Here is a 12738-nt window from a genome sequence, read left to right on the forward strand (position 1 = left end):
ACATTTAATTGTGTTGGATTGAAAATTAGATTAAATTTAACTCAATCAAGTGCTTACACCCCTATGATATACACCGTAAAGCCTCTAATACCACCCAAGTTTGCAAATATGTTGTTATCACTTACGAGATGTTAATTGGGCGTAATTCTTTTGGAGCTTGGCTATTGTTTCATGCATCCCTTTTTAAGATTGATTATAGAGTTTGGCTTTTAGAATGATCAATTCAAAAGATAAAAAAAAAAAAAAAAATTCTGAAAGGGGTGCAAGAAGCAGCAGCTGGAAAGTTTATCTAACACTCCAAAATTAAGGCAAGAGGTATTGGGCTGTTTGTGCGCCACACATAACAATGAGTTGGACCCAATGAATTTGGATATGCAAGTACAATTTTGATTTTAGAAATAATTGACATTCTAATATCTTTTAGAAAAACGTTAATAATAATTTATTTATCATAATTTTTATTGTTAATAAAATAATACATAGATGTAATTCTTTAAATATTTTTCGTCTTGTTATTTAATTAAAAAAGAATTTTCAACCCGGTACTCACAAAAAAATAAGTATTTAAAGTCAACGTTGAATTCTATGGTGAAACTTCAATTTTAATTTAAGAACATAGAAAATACCTAAAACATTGTACTTAAGTTTATCATTAAAACATTAAAAAAAATATATCATTAAAAATTATATGATAATACATTTTAATGCATTTTTGAACATATTGATAGGAAATCAATTTTTAACGGTAAAAAAAATTATTTTTCTTATCTAAGGATCAAACATATAGAAAGTTTACAATAATTCTTACACACTTTAACTAACTGAGTTAAATCTTTTTGGTGGTAGAAAAATCTTTATTAACATAGATAAAATTAGAACCAAATTAATAGGGAAGAGATTTAGATAATTACTTTAAGTTTTGTGTTAAAATTTATTGTTGTCTTTGCAACCAAAAGTCACAAAATATATATTTTTTTTTTCTGTATGTTCTTTATGATTCCCATATATTAAAAACAAAAATCACAAGATGAGACAATTTAAAATTCTAAAGAATTTTAAATTTTAAGAATTTGAAATACATCAATCGAAAATTTTCCATTTTCAAAATTAAATTTCTTTAGGGGTACCCAAATCACATCCGAAGGGAGGTGACAACCATACATACACGACTCAACTGGAATGTGCCCCACTCTCCACGTTGCCATCGGAAATTCCTTGGAGACTGCGCGTCTCTGTTGCAGCCAAAGTTGTTCAACACGTCCTCCTCTAACAAAAGCCGATGATACGACAGGTTGTTGAACGACGCGACAGTCATGAACACCGTGTCCGTGGCAAGGAGCCTCTCGAAGACGAGTCTGCCAACAATTTGTCCCTACGGTCCGAAAAGGGACATGACGAAGGCATTCGGGATCACCGCCAGAGAACCATGGTGGAGGAAGGTTGCAGATTTGGAGAGGATATCGAAGCGGCCATGGAAAGTGACGGTGGCGACAGTGGCGCCGACGGGTGTGAAAGAAGGTTAATGAAGAGTGACGTTGGTGATGGTTCCAAAACTGGTTATAACACACAGGTCAATGTTCTTTTTGCGGCTGAAGCAAGCTAGGGGAGAGAAAGGTATGAGAGAATTTTAATTTTTCACGTTTTAGAAGAAAATTAAAATTTCACATTATTAGTTGTTTAAAATTCTATTTTAAAATTCTAAAAATTTAAATTCTTCATAAAAACCATTCAAACAATGAATTTTAGATTAAAGAACTTTAAATTCTCTAATATATTACTTTACTCAGTTAAAATTTTCTATCCAAAAGTACTCTAAAGGAATTGACTAGACAATATGCTTATTTAAAATTAGTTTTGATATCCACTTATAACATGTTAAGCAATTAAGTTAATGTTAAAATTAAGTATAATGAAATATATCGGATACATATTAGGTGTGTATTTAAATTAAAAAAAAACTAGTTTATGATATTTAATTATACTTAAATAATTTAATTAGTATTATTAAAAATATAAAAAGATATATACCAGATGTATGTTAGGAAAGTAAAGTCTATCACTTCACGAGAGAAGAGTCTTAAAACAAGAGTGAATGCAAGCTGTTAATGATTAATATCATCAACTAATATTTAGAGGAAGATTTGACTAACTACCTTTAATTATAATTTTTTTTTATATTACATTTTTTTCATATAAAAGATTAAACTCGAAATCTTATTTAAGAAAATCGAGCTCAATTATATTCGAATCAATAACATATTATATAAACTATCTATACTCCTAGTACTAGACCCATCATAATAAGTTCTTATCTTGAATTACAGATTTTTTTTAAAAAAAAATTATTATTATTATTATTGAGTGATATGTCATTTCTTATTCTCAAATAAATAAATTATATAAGAAGTAAACATTTATTGTAAACCATGCATAACCTAAAATATTAGTTGGTTGATAATTTTAGTTTATTTTATATATAGGAGAAAGCAAAGAAAGGAGAAGCAAAACAAGAAATTATCTAAACTCAACTATACCCATAACATCACTCAAACAAACAACATTAATGAGGGCAAGAAGACCAAAGGAGCAAATGTTGATTGATTGAAGCTCCATTTTTCGCAAGGCAATCTGCAACTTTATTGCCTTCTCTATAAGTGTGCTTGAAGACAACCTCCCAATCAAAGTGACTGAACTGACGAATTTTGTTGATGACAAAGTGATAAGGATGAAATCTGAGGTTATCATCAAAAACAAGATCCAAAGCCAACAGAGCATCAGACTCAAATAATTAATTTTCTTGAGACCTCTACTCCAAGCAATTTGAAGACCATGCAAGATTGCCAAGAGCTCCGCATGAAGGTTCGTAGTAAATCCACAATAGCCCGAGAAACCAATAATCCACTGACCGATAGAATCAATCTCGAAGCACTCCAGCAAAGCCTGACGCACTAGGATTACCGAGAGAGCTCCCATCTACGTTTAATTTGACAAAACCAGCAAATCACGCCAAAAAGAATGCCATGATCACTAGTAATATTCTTACGAATCCAAGAAGATCGAGGAGTCAGAAATATCAAAGTCTGACGTGCGATACCAAGACATTGCATTCCAAACTTGCTGAGTCTTATCACAATCACGCAAGAGATATAAAATGGACTCCGGGGCTTCTCCACACATCCAAAGAAATGTGTCAAAAAACACTGAAAACGTTAGTTAGTTGGCAAGCTGTTATGGAGAGCTAGCCACTGTTGGAAGTGAGAAGGACCAAAGCCACGGCCAAGAATCAGTTCGGGTATCAGATGTAATAAGCAGACCTGACAGTATAGATTCAAGAGGAGGAACTTCATCATCCAAAGAATCATTCACAAGGATATTGCGCATGCATTCCTTACAATCCTCAGCCAGCATCGAAAAGTTCCAATTAACATCATTAAAAACATAATGAACCATTAAATGAGAATCTTGGATATTAACATAATTTACCAAGTCAGACAAATGGGCTTGCCATAGCCACCTATCGAACCAAAAGGAAACTTTCCCCTTGCCTATTCTTATGATAAAACCCTCCTTCGGCTCATTTACAGTTTTGACAATGGACTTCCAAATATAGGAACTACCATTAGGAGCATAAGCACGCAAAATAGAATTATTGCAAAGGTATTTATGCGATAACAAATACGTAATTACATTACAAACTAATACGTTATGATAATTTTAGGTGAATGAATTAGCAAAGTAAAATCGTCATAACCTAATACGTAATTGATTTGGTTAGTTTATATATTTTCTTTTCTTTAATATAGATTTGGTTTTAGTCCTTAAAAATTATGTTCACAATGTTTTAAATGTACCTAATTAACTTTAACAATGGATTATTTTCCACAAAAAGAAAAATAGTTATAGCCCAAGACAAAATAAAATGATTAAATCACATTAGTACACATTCTTTTCTTCAATATAGTTTTTGTTTTAATCCTTAAAAATTAGGTTCACAATGTTTTAAATGTACCTAATTAACTTTAACAATGGATTATTTTCCAACAAAAAATAGTTATAGCCCAAGACAAAATAAAATGATTAAATTACATTAGTACACATTATTTAAAACAAAAGGTATATATTGCATGAACAGCTAATGTATATTGCATTGCCTGAAAAAATGGCATTGGAGTGATAAAGTAATTTAAATACTCAAATGTAAAATCCCAATGTAAATATTTATTAATATGTTGTTGGTCTTGGTGAAAATGAATTCAGATATTTTAAAAAAGATTTTGTTATGAGTTTGTGAATAAAAGAATGTGATTGATCACGAACAAAAATATTATTAAAGATGATTAATTATCTAGTTTTCTAATCAATATTAGTCTCACATAAATTTATTATAAGTGTTAAACTTTGATATCTAGTGGTGTTAATTAATTTTGTTTCACTCTAGAATAACTCATAGAAATGTTAAAATGCTCTTGGTTAAAACATAGTTCAAATTTATAATAAGATAAGTCTATAAAAAGAGTAAACTAAGAAACATTTAATTGTATAAATTTATGCTAAAATCTTCTAATTTATTGTTTTAAAAACTTCCATATTATTTTCAACAATTTATTTATAACTTACTCCAATCTATAATTGTGTCTACAAGAAGTAATATTAAGAATTATAGTTTTCTTCTAGGAGTAATACAAGAAGTAATATTCTCATTTATCGTTTTAAAAATTTCCATATTAACCCCAAATTTCATCAAGAATTAATATTAACAAGTATAGTTTTCTTCTAGGAGACATGTAAGTTATGGTTGGAAAAAAATACAACTACATATTGGAGTTTTAAAGTAATTATTTTTTAAAGTATATTTTTTTAACAAATATTTTTGAAACATCATTGGATCTTTTTTTATTTAAATTTTGATTCTTGGAGATTAATCCCTTGTATCAAACTGAATTTTTTTTATTGTTAAGGCATCCAAAGTTTTGAAAAAAAAAAATCAAATACTAAAAAAAACCAAAATTTAGGAAGAGATGAAGTAATATTATTTTTTATCATATTGAAATTAAAAAATATAAAAAATCATTTAACAGTTACTTCTTACAAAGTTACAATAGTTGATAGTATTTAATACTTTTATCTTATTTTAATCAATTAATCTGGTAAACATATGTATAATTAGTTGGAATGAGCTTATAAATAATAAAAATTTAATAAACATCTTAGTGTGAAAATATCTACACTATCATTTATCTAAAATAATTTATTAATTTTTTAAAGTAACTATTATAAATATCATTAAACTTATATCATAATATTATTTGTAGTTAGAGACAACAAACCACTCTTACATCATATTTTTCAGATGACAAATGTTTATCATTAAACAAAATCTTATCATCATTATGGTAGTAATTATATAATTATATATCTCCTTCTATTTCAATTTTCATAGAAAATCTCATCTGTGTAAACTTTACTCCTCAGGATTGTTTTAATTGCGGGCTTTTAAGCTTATTATAAAATAAAAATATATGTTTATTTGTTTAAATCATGTTTAATTTATTATTATCCTTGTAAATTAAAATCCTTTGTGTATTTATTTTAATTATATCTTTTAACATTTTTTTTCTTATTAAAAAGTGCATTTCATGTATTACTATGCAAATAATAGTTAAACATGTATTTTCATCATCTAAATCACTCTCCTTTTGTTCCTACATATTTTTTCTTCTTCTTAAATCTTTGTCTATTTCAATTTAAAAATAATCCTATAACACACTTTAACTTGTTTATTATAAATTTAAAATATAATATATTTATTTAAAAACATTCATTTATTATGAATTTTAATTATATTTAATTTTTAATTTTAAAATATTTTTTATGAACTATAATTACACATAAATAAATGTTTACCTTGTGCACAGCAACAACTACAATTTTAAATAAATTACTTTTTTAAAATAAAACTAATTAGAAAATAATGTAACTAATGAGTACAGTTCTGTGGGCCAACCCAATCAGTCTCCAAATAACATTAGACTGGGTTCTAGGAAAAGACATCTTGAATTAAAAACAACTTTGAACTGCCTCCAAAAGAAAAGATTCTTTTCTTTGATTAAGATCTTGACAGATTGAATCTTGAAATGGATACTGTCCTCTCTCCCGGTAAAGAATAACGGAAGAATGTGTTAAGATATGAAATTAGTTAACCATGCTGTTTCTACGAATACAAGTCTGTTTGAGTAAGATTCTTTTGTTATGATCTTAACAGAATATCTTGGAATGAAACTAACAATTTTGAACTACACTACTCTTCACTCTTCTCAGTATCTATAAATAAAGAAGTACAATTCAGAGATTAGATCACATTGCTTTCTTTCTTTTCTATCCGAGTCTTTCACTATGATGAACTTTCTCTCTCTGTCCGTCTGGTTTTGCTTTGTTATTTTGTCCTTCATCGGCTCCAATGCTGTTGAAGTCTCTCATGATGGAAGGGCTATCATAATTGATGGTAAGCGTAGAGTGCTCTTATCTGGATCAATCCATTATCCTAGAAGCACCCCTGAGGTAAATATACTCATTTATTTCTCGACACTAATTAGTCACCCAAAAAGATTGTCGACTCTAATTTTGGTCAATTTAATCATAGATGTGGCCCGAGTTAATCCAAAAAGCCAAAGAAGGAGGATTAGATGCAATTGAAACATATGTTTTCTGGAATGCACATGAACCTTCACGTCGTGTGTATGATTTTTCTGGCAATAATGATATCATCAGATTTCTCAAGACCATTCAAGAGTCTGGACTTTATGGTGTTCTTCGCATTGGTCCATATGTTTGTGCCGAATGGAATTATGGGTACATTTAATCATCCTTTTGTTTTGTTTTAATGCATGCTATAATATTTTTTTTATCATGAGTAGTCTTATAAAATTTTCAATTATTTTGTGTGGCTACTTTTAGAGGGATTCCTGTTTGGGTTCACAATCTACCTGATGTCGAGATTAGGACTGCCAATAGTGTGTACATGGTAATGCTTATTTTTTTCTCATTTGTATTATATTGTTGAGCTTTTTATATGTTTTTCCAAAATATATTATTACTGACTTTTGTTTTAATTTTGGAATTAAGAATGAAATGCAAAATTTCACTACTTTGATCGTGGATATGGTAAAAAAAGAGAAACTTTTTGCTTCTCAAGGTGGTCCCATAATTCTTACTCAGGTACTTAATTTTTTTCCGATCTCCTTATGAATGGTTCATTGAATTTTATTTCTTAAAAAAATATTTACTAACAAATTGGTCAATAATTTTTAGATCGAAAATGAATATGGTAACGTAATTTCACATTATGGAGATGCTGGAAAAGCTTACATGAATTGGTGCGCGAACATGGCAGAGTCCTTGAACGTTGGGGTTCCATGGATCATGTGCCAGGAGTCCGATGCTCCTCAGTCTATGGTATGTGTGTGTATATCTATCTATATATATATATATATATATGGATATATAATTATTATGTGAATCTGATCATTTTACATTTTTTTATATGCTAGATCAATACTTGCAATGGTTTTTATTGTGACAACTTTGAACCTAATAATCCTAGCAGTCCTAAAATGTGGACCGAAAATTGGGTAGGCTGGTATGTCTAATGTTCTTAACTCGTATTTAAATCTTCATTTTTTAAAAGAAAAAACAGTTTTAGCTTCATATTTTTATTAATAGATATTAAATTTGTGCCTTTATTTTTTGGGTGAATTATTTAAGGTTCAAGAATTGGGGTGGCAGAGATCCACACAGAACTGCTGAAGATGTTGCTTTTGCTGTGGCTAGATTTTTCCAAACCGGAGGCACATTCCAAAATTATTATATGGTAAAAAATTCACCGTTCAAATTATTAATCGTCATGTCCCTGATCTTAATTAATTTTTACTAAGATGTATGTATACGATTTTTTGGTTTAGTATCATGGTGGCACTAACTTCGATAGAACAGCCGGGGGTCCATATATTACCACATCATATGATTATGATGCTCCTCTCGATGAATACGGTAATTGAATTTATTTAAATGTTTAGAATTAAATTTATTTATTTATTCTTATTGAATATAAAACTTATGGATAAACCTTTGATATTTATTTGCAGGCAACATTGCCCAACCAAAATGGGGTCACCTCAAAGAACTTCACAATGTTTTGAAGTCAATGGAGGAAACTCTTACTAGTGGGAACGTGTCCGAGACTGATTTTGGCAACTCTGTTAAGGTAAATTAATGGTATAAACCCACTAACAAATTCCATGACTTGTGTTGATACTTCATTAAAATAAAAGTTCTTATTATAATATACTTTCAAATTTAAGGCCACTATTTATGCCACAAATGGATCATCAAGCTGCTTCTTGAGCAGCACCAACACCACCACTGATGCCACTCTAACATTTAGAGGAAAGAACTATACCGTTCCAGCATGGTCTGTTAGCATTCTTCCTGATTGTGAGCACGAAGAGTATAACACTGCCAAGGTTAAAGAAAAATCCTATACTAAGTTTAATTCACTAAGATCAATAGTTATGTTAATAATTTAAATTTTTTTCAATCAGGTGAATGTGCAGACCTCTGTAATGGTTAAAGAAAATAGCAAGGCAGAAGAGGAGGCAACAGCGTTGAAGTGGGTGTGGAGATCAGAGAATATTGATAATGCTCTTCATGGTAAAAGTAATGTCTCTGCAAACAGACTTCTTGATCAAAAAGATGCGGCTAATGATGCTAGTGACTATCTTTGGTACATGACAAAGTAATCACCTCCACTTAACTTTATGTTTTTAATTAAATTCATTCGCTTCTCTTTGTTCTGTTGATCATATTTTTTTTTTTCCTTTTATGACAGACTTCATGTCAAGCACGATGATCCAGTTTGGGGTGAAAATATGACTCTTAGGATTAACGGTAGCGGCCATGTAATTCATGCATTCGTCAACGGAGAACATATTGGTAACATTTTAGAACCATATGCTAAATTAATATTGTATCGACTCTATTCGTGTCAAATTTTCAGTAACAAGATTTCCACTTGTTTGATGAATAGGTTCCCACTGGGCCACATATGGTATTCACAACGATAAATTTGAGCCGAAGATTAAGTTGAAGCATGGAACGAATACTATAAGCTTGCTTAGTGTCACTGTTGGACTTCAGGTACTTTACCTATGGACGTTGATGATTTAATTTTGCATATAATAATAAATTTTTGTTTCAATTTTACTGATTAACAATGCTTATATCTCGTGAAATAGAACTACGGGGCATTCTTTGATACATGGCACGCCGGTCTTGTTGAGCCTATTGAGCTGGTCAGTGTAAAAGGTGATGAAACCATCATTAAGAATTTATCCTCAAACAAATGGTCATACAAGGTAGGGTTGCATGGTTGGGACCACAAACTCTTTAGTGATGACTCACCCTTCGCTGCTCCAAACAAATGGGAATCTGAGAAGTTACCCACAGACAGGATGTTGACTTGGTACAAGGTAATTAAATAATCTTCATTTTCTTTCAATAATGTTTTCAATTGTTATGATCTTTTAATTTCAAGTTAAAAACTAATTTAATGTGTTTATAATTGGAAGACTACTTTCAATGCTCCTCTGGGGACAGACCCTGTTGTGGTGGACTTGCAAGGAATGGGCAAAGGCTATGCTTGGGTGAATGGTCAAAACATTGGACGTATCTGGCCTAGTTACAATGCGGAAGAAGATGGTTGTAGTGATGAGCCTTGTGATTATCGTGGAGAATATACTGACTCAAAATGTGTTACAAATTGTGGGAAGCCAACACAAAGATGGTTGGATTTACTTTTACACATATTACACTATCATTTCTTGTGTTTATAAATTATTTATTTTAATTTATGTTTTATGCTGTAAATTATTCAGGTACCATGTCCCTCGCTCTTATCTTAAAGATGGTGCAAATAATTTGGTTTTGTTTGCGGAGTTGGGTGGGAACCCATCACAAGTGAATTTCCAAACCGTTGTTGTTGGCACTGTATGTGCAAATGCATACGAGAACAAGACCTTGGAGTTGTCTTGCCAAGGTCGTAAAATCTCCGCTATTAAGTTTGCAAGTTTTGGTGATCCAGAAGGAGTGTGTGGAGCATTCACCAATGGCAGTTGCGAGAGCAAGAGTAACGCACTGTCCATCGTGCAAAAGGTAATTAAGAGTCTCTTAGTGTCTTATTTTCTTTAAGATTATTATTAGCATGATAATGGTTTGAGTTAATAACTTCTGTAGGCATGCGTTGGCAAGCAAGCATGTTCATTTGATGTTTCAGAGAAGACATTTGGTCCAACGGCTTGTGGAAATGTTGCTAAGAGACTTGCAGTGGAGGCAGTCTGTTAGGACTTTAGAAGATAAAACAAAGGGCAATTTATGGGTAGATTTCTTAGGTTCAGGCCCTCGTTGCAATAAAGTTTAGATTAGGGCCCAGCAGTTATCACTGGTTACCAGAACTAATAAAATTTAAATTGCCTTTTGTTATTTTGCTCTTGGAATTTATCTAAGCCATGGTCTTTCTACTATTGATATATTCGATAAATATAAAATAATAATATTGAGAATTAAAAGGCATAAACAGACAATTATTACCGAATAACAAGAATAAAATATGCATGTTGAAATCCATCTAACAAAAGTGTACTAATAAAATCTCGTCTAATGATGTTATTAATGTATTATAACATTATAATTATTTGAAACAAATTTAGTTAATGATATTTAAGTGTTTTAAGCTACATTAAGCTTTTAAAAAAGTAAAACATAGTCTAATTTGACATTCTTTTATTAAAATTAGATTAATAGCACTTGTTTTAATAAATAAAAAAACCCTTGTTAACCGATGCGTTTAATATTTGTCATAAAAATAATTCACCTTTTATTTATAAAAGTGATCATAGAATAAAAAATAATCTAAAAAAATAACAATTAGTATTTGGCGACGGAGAAACTGATATTTTCATTATCGAATGAATCAGAAATTATTTTTTTCACAATATCTGTTATAAGAGCTTTACAAATTACAAATATCTTGTTTAAAAAAAAGAAATCACAACTATCTGGACAAATTGCATTACTTTTGGTGCTACAGTTGCATGGATATCATAGTTTCTTGGTTATAGGTTTGGTCGTCTAAAAAATAACCAATCCAAACCCGGGTCATTGCCACGGTTCCGGAAACAATAAAACTATCCGCAACCGTGACCGGTTTTGCCGGTTAATACTGGATTTGATTGCCCCTCAAAAATTCCACAAGAAAGACTCATCAACTATGAACCCTTCCCCGTTTTCTTCTCCATAATTAAAGTTCAGCATTTCCGGCACATAAAAACCGCCACTGAAATCATCAACACCGGGGAAAATCCCGTAATCGGATGCGTAACCACTCGACCCAACGGGAGTGAACAAATCCGTTAGCGAACCGTTAAGTGTGGTGACGTCACTGTCCGTTAGAACGGTCCCTTCTGAAACAGAAGGCGATAGAGATTGCATGGGAGAATGTTCGGGTCGACCCGAATGTCCCTCGTGGGGCCCAGAGTTGGCGAATTGTGCGGCGGCGACCTGAATCTGTGACGGCGTCATGGATTCCCCGCCGGCGATGTCGGGAGGGTTGTCGGGGAAATTGAACTTGGCGTTGCGGCCACGTAAGCAGAACATTGCGGCGTCGAAGGCACGCGCGGCCTTCTCGGGGGTGTCGTAGGATCCCAACCAAATCCTCTGACGGCTGTTGGGTAGTCTTATTTCGGATACCCATTTGCCCCATTTTCTCTTTCGGACCCCTTTGTAGTACTTGGAATCCCTATGCTCCTCTGGCTTTTCGCTACTCGGCTTCACCATCATATGTTTGTTTTTGTATTGTTTTTTTGTTTCCACACGAAAACAATTTTTTTTATTTATTTGTGAGAACTGAAAACTTAGTAGGTTGCGGCCTATATATATATATGTTGCGAGTATGAGGTTGACCGTACTATGTTGTGTGAGAGAGTTTGATGAAGCGAGGGAAGAATTTTGACTGCGGTCAGCACTCACTCGGCGAGGCGCGTACCTGGGAGAATTCGAGAGACCCATTGCGACTTGTCTGTCTACGTGGCACCCCATGTTAGCCCTACGCGTTCTGAAATTTTTAGGTGGAGGAAGATAATCTTGGACCACGTGTGTATTGTAATCCACGTGAACTTAATACAATTTGGCTAGGGATTCTATTTACTGCTACTCTCAATATTTAATGTTTGATTTGCTTTCAACATTGGGAGTATTTCTTAATGAATATATATATATATAACTTCAATTTAACACCCAAAATACTAATAAAGTGAGAAAAAATATAAAATATTTAAAATATTAGAATGTAAAAATGTCACCACTTTTTCTTCAACTTCAATTTCATAATTTTCATTGCTCCCTAAAAGCAACAGTTGATAAATTAATAATAATTTTTTATATTCAGAATCAACGTATGAAAGCTTTTCAACTACAAGAAAAATTTCAAATGGTCTCTCATATTCTTTGATTTTTAACATGTTCCATTATATCATGTCAAATTTAAGAATTTCAACAAAATATAAATTTGAAGTGATTTTGATAGTTAAGAATCAAATACTATTATTTATTCAGTATCTACAGAAAGTAACTCTAGAAAAAAAAACATTTAATACTACTACTTCAACATTAAGGAAATTATTACTACAT

The 12738-nt window shown here is 31.5% G+C and overlaps 2 protein-coding genes across 2 annotated transcripts; one reads left to right on the forward strand and one right to left on the reverse strand.

Moving 5' to 3' along the window:
- Positions 1 to 6374: 6374 nt before the first annotated feature.
- On the forward strand, positions 6375 to 10490 carry LOC114381000 (beta-galactosidase 15-like). The gene is made up of 17 exons (XM_028340162.1): positions 6375 to 6558; positions 6641 to 6849; positions 6955 to 7021; positions 7123 to 7215; positions 7309 to 7452; positions 7548 to 7636; positions 7762 to 7867; positions 7959 to 8046; positions 8142 to 8260; positions 8358 to 8519; positions 8598 to 8791; positions 8885 to 8988; positions 9083 to 9192; positions 9291 to 9524; positions 9624 to 9838; positions 9930 to 10206; positions 10288 to 10490. Exons 1-17 carry the CDS (start codon positions 6394 to 6396, stop codon positions 10393 to 10395), a joined length of 2484 nt encoding a protein of 827 aa, XP_028195963.1. The 5' UTR covers positions 6375 to 6393; the 3' UTR covers positions 10396 to 10490.
- Positions 10491 to 10983: 493 nt separating this feature from the next.
- On the reverse strand, positions 10984 to 11965 carry LOC114381452 (ethylene-responsive transcription factor ERF017-like). The gene has a single exon (XM_028340717.1). The coding sequence runs from the start codon at positions 11887 to 11889 to the stop codon at positions 11290 to 11292; it is 600 nt and encodes a 199-aa protein (XP_028196518.1). The 5' UTR covers positions 11890 to 11965; the 3' UTR covers positions 10984 to 11289.
- Positions 11966 to 12738: the final 773 nt, after the last annotated feature.

The sequence above is a fragment of the Glycine soja genome, chromosome 13 (genome assembly GCF_004193775.1).
Source record: "Glycine soja cultivar W05 chromosome 13, ASM419377v2, whole genome shotgun sequence".
Classification (NCBI taxonomy): domain Eukaryota; kingdom Viridiplantae; phylum Streptophyta; class Magnoliopsida; order Fabales; family Fabaceae; genus Glycine; species Glycine soja.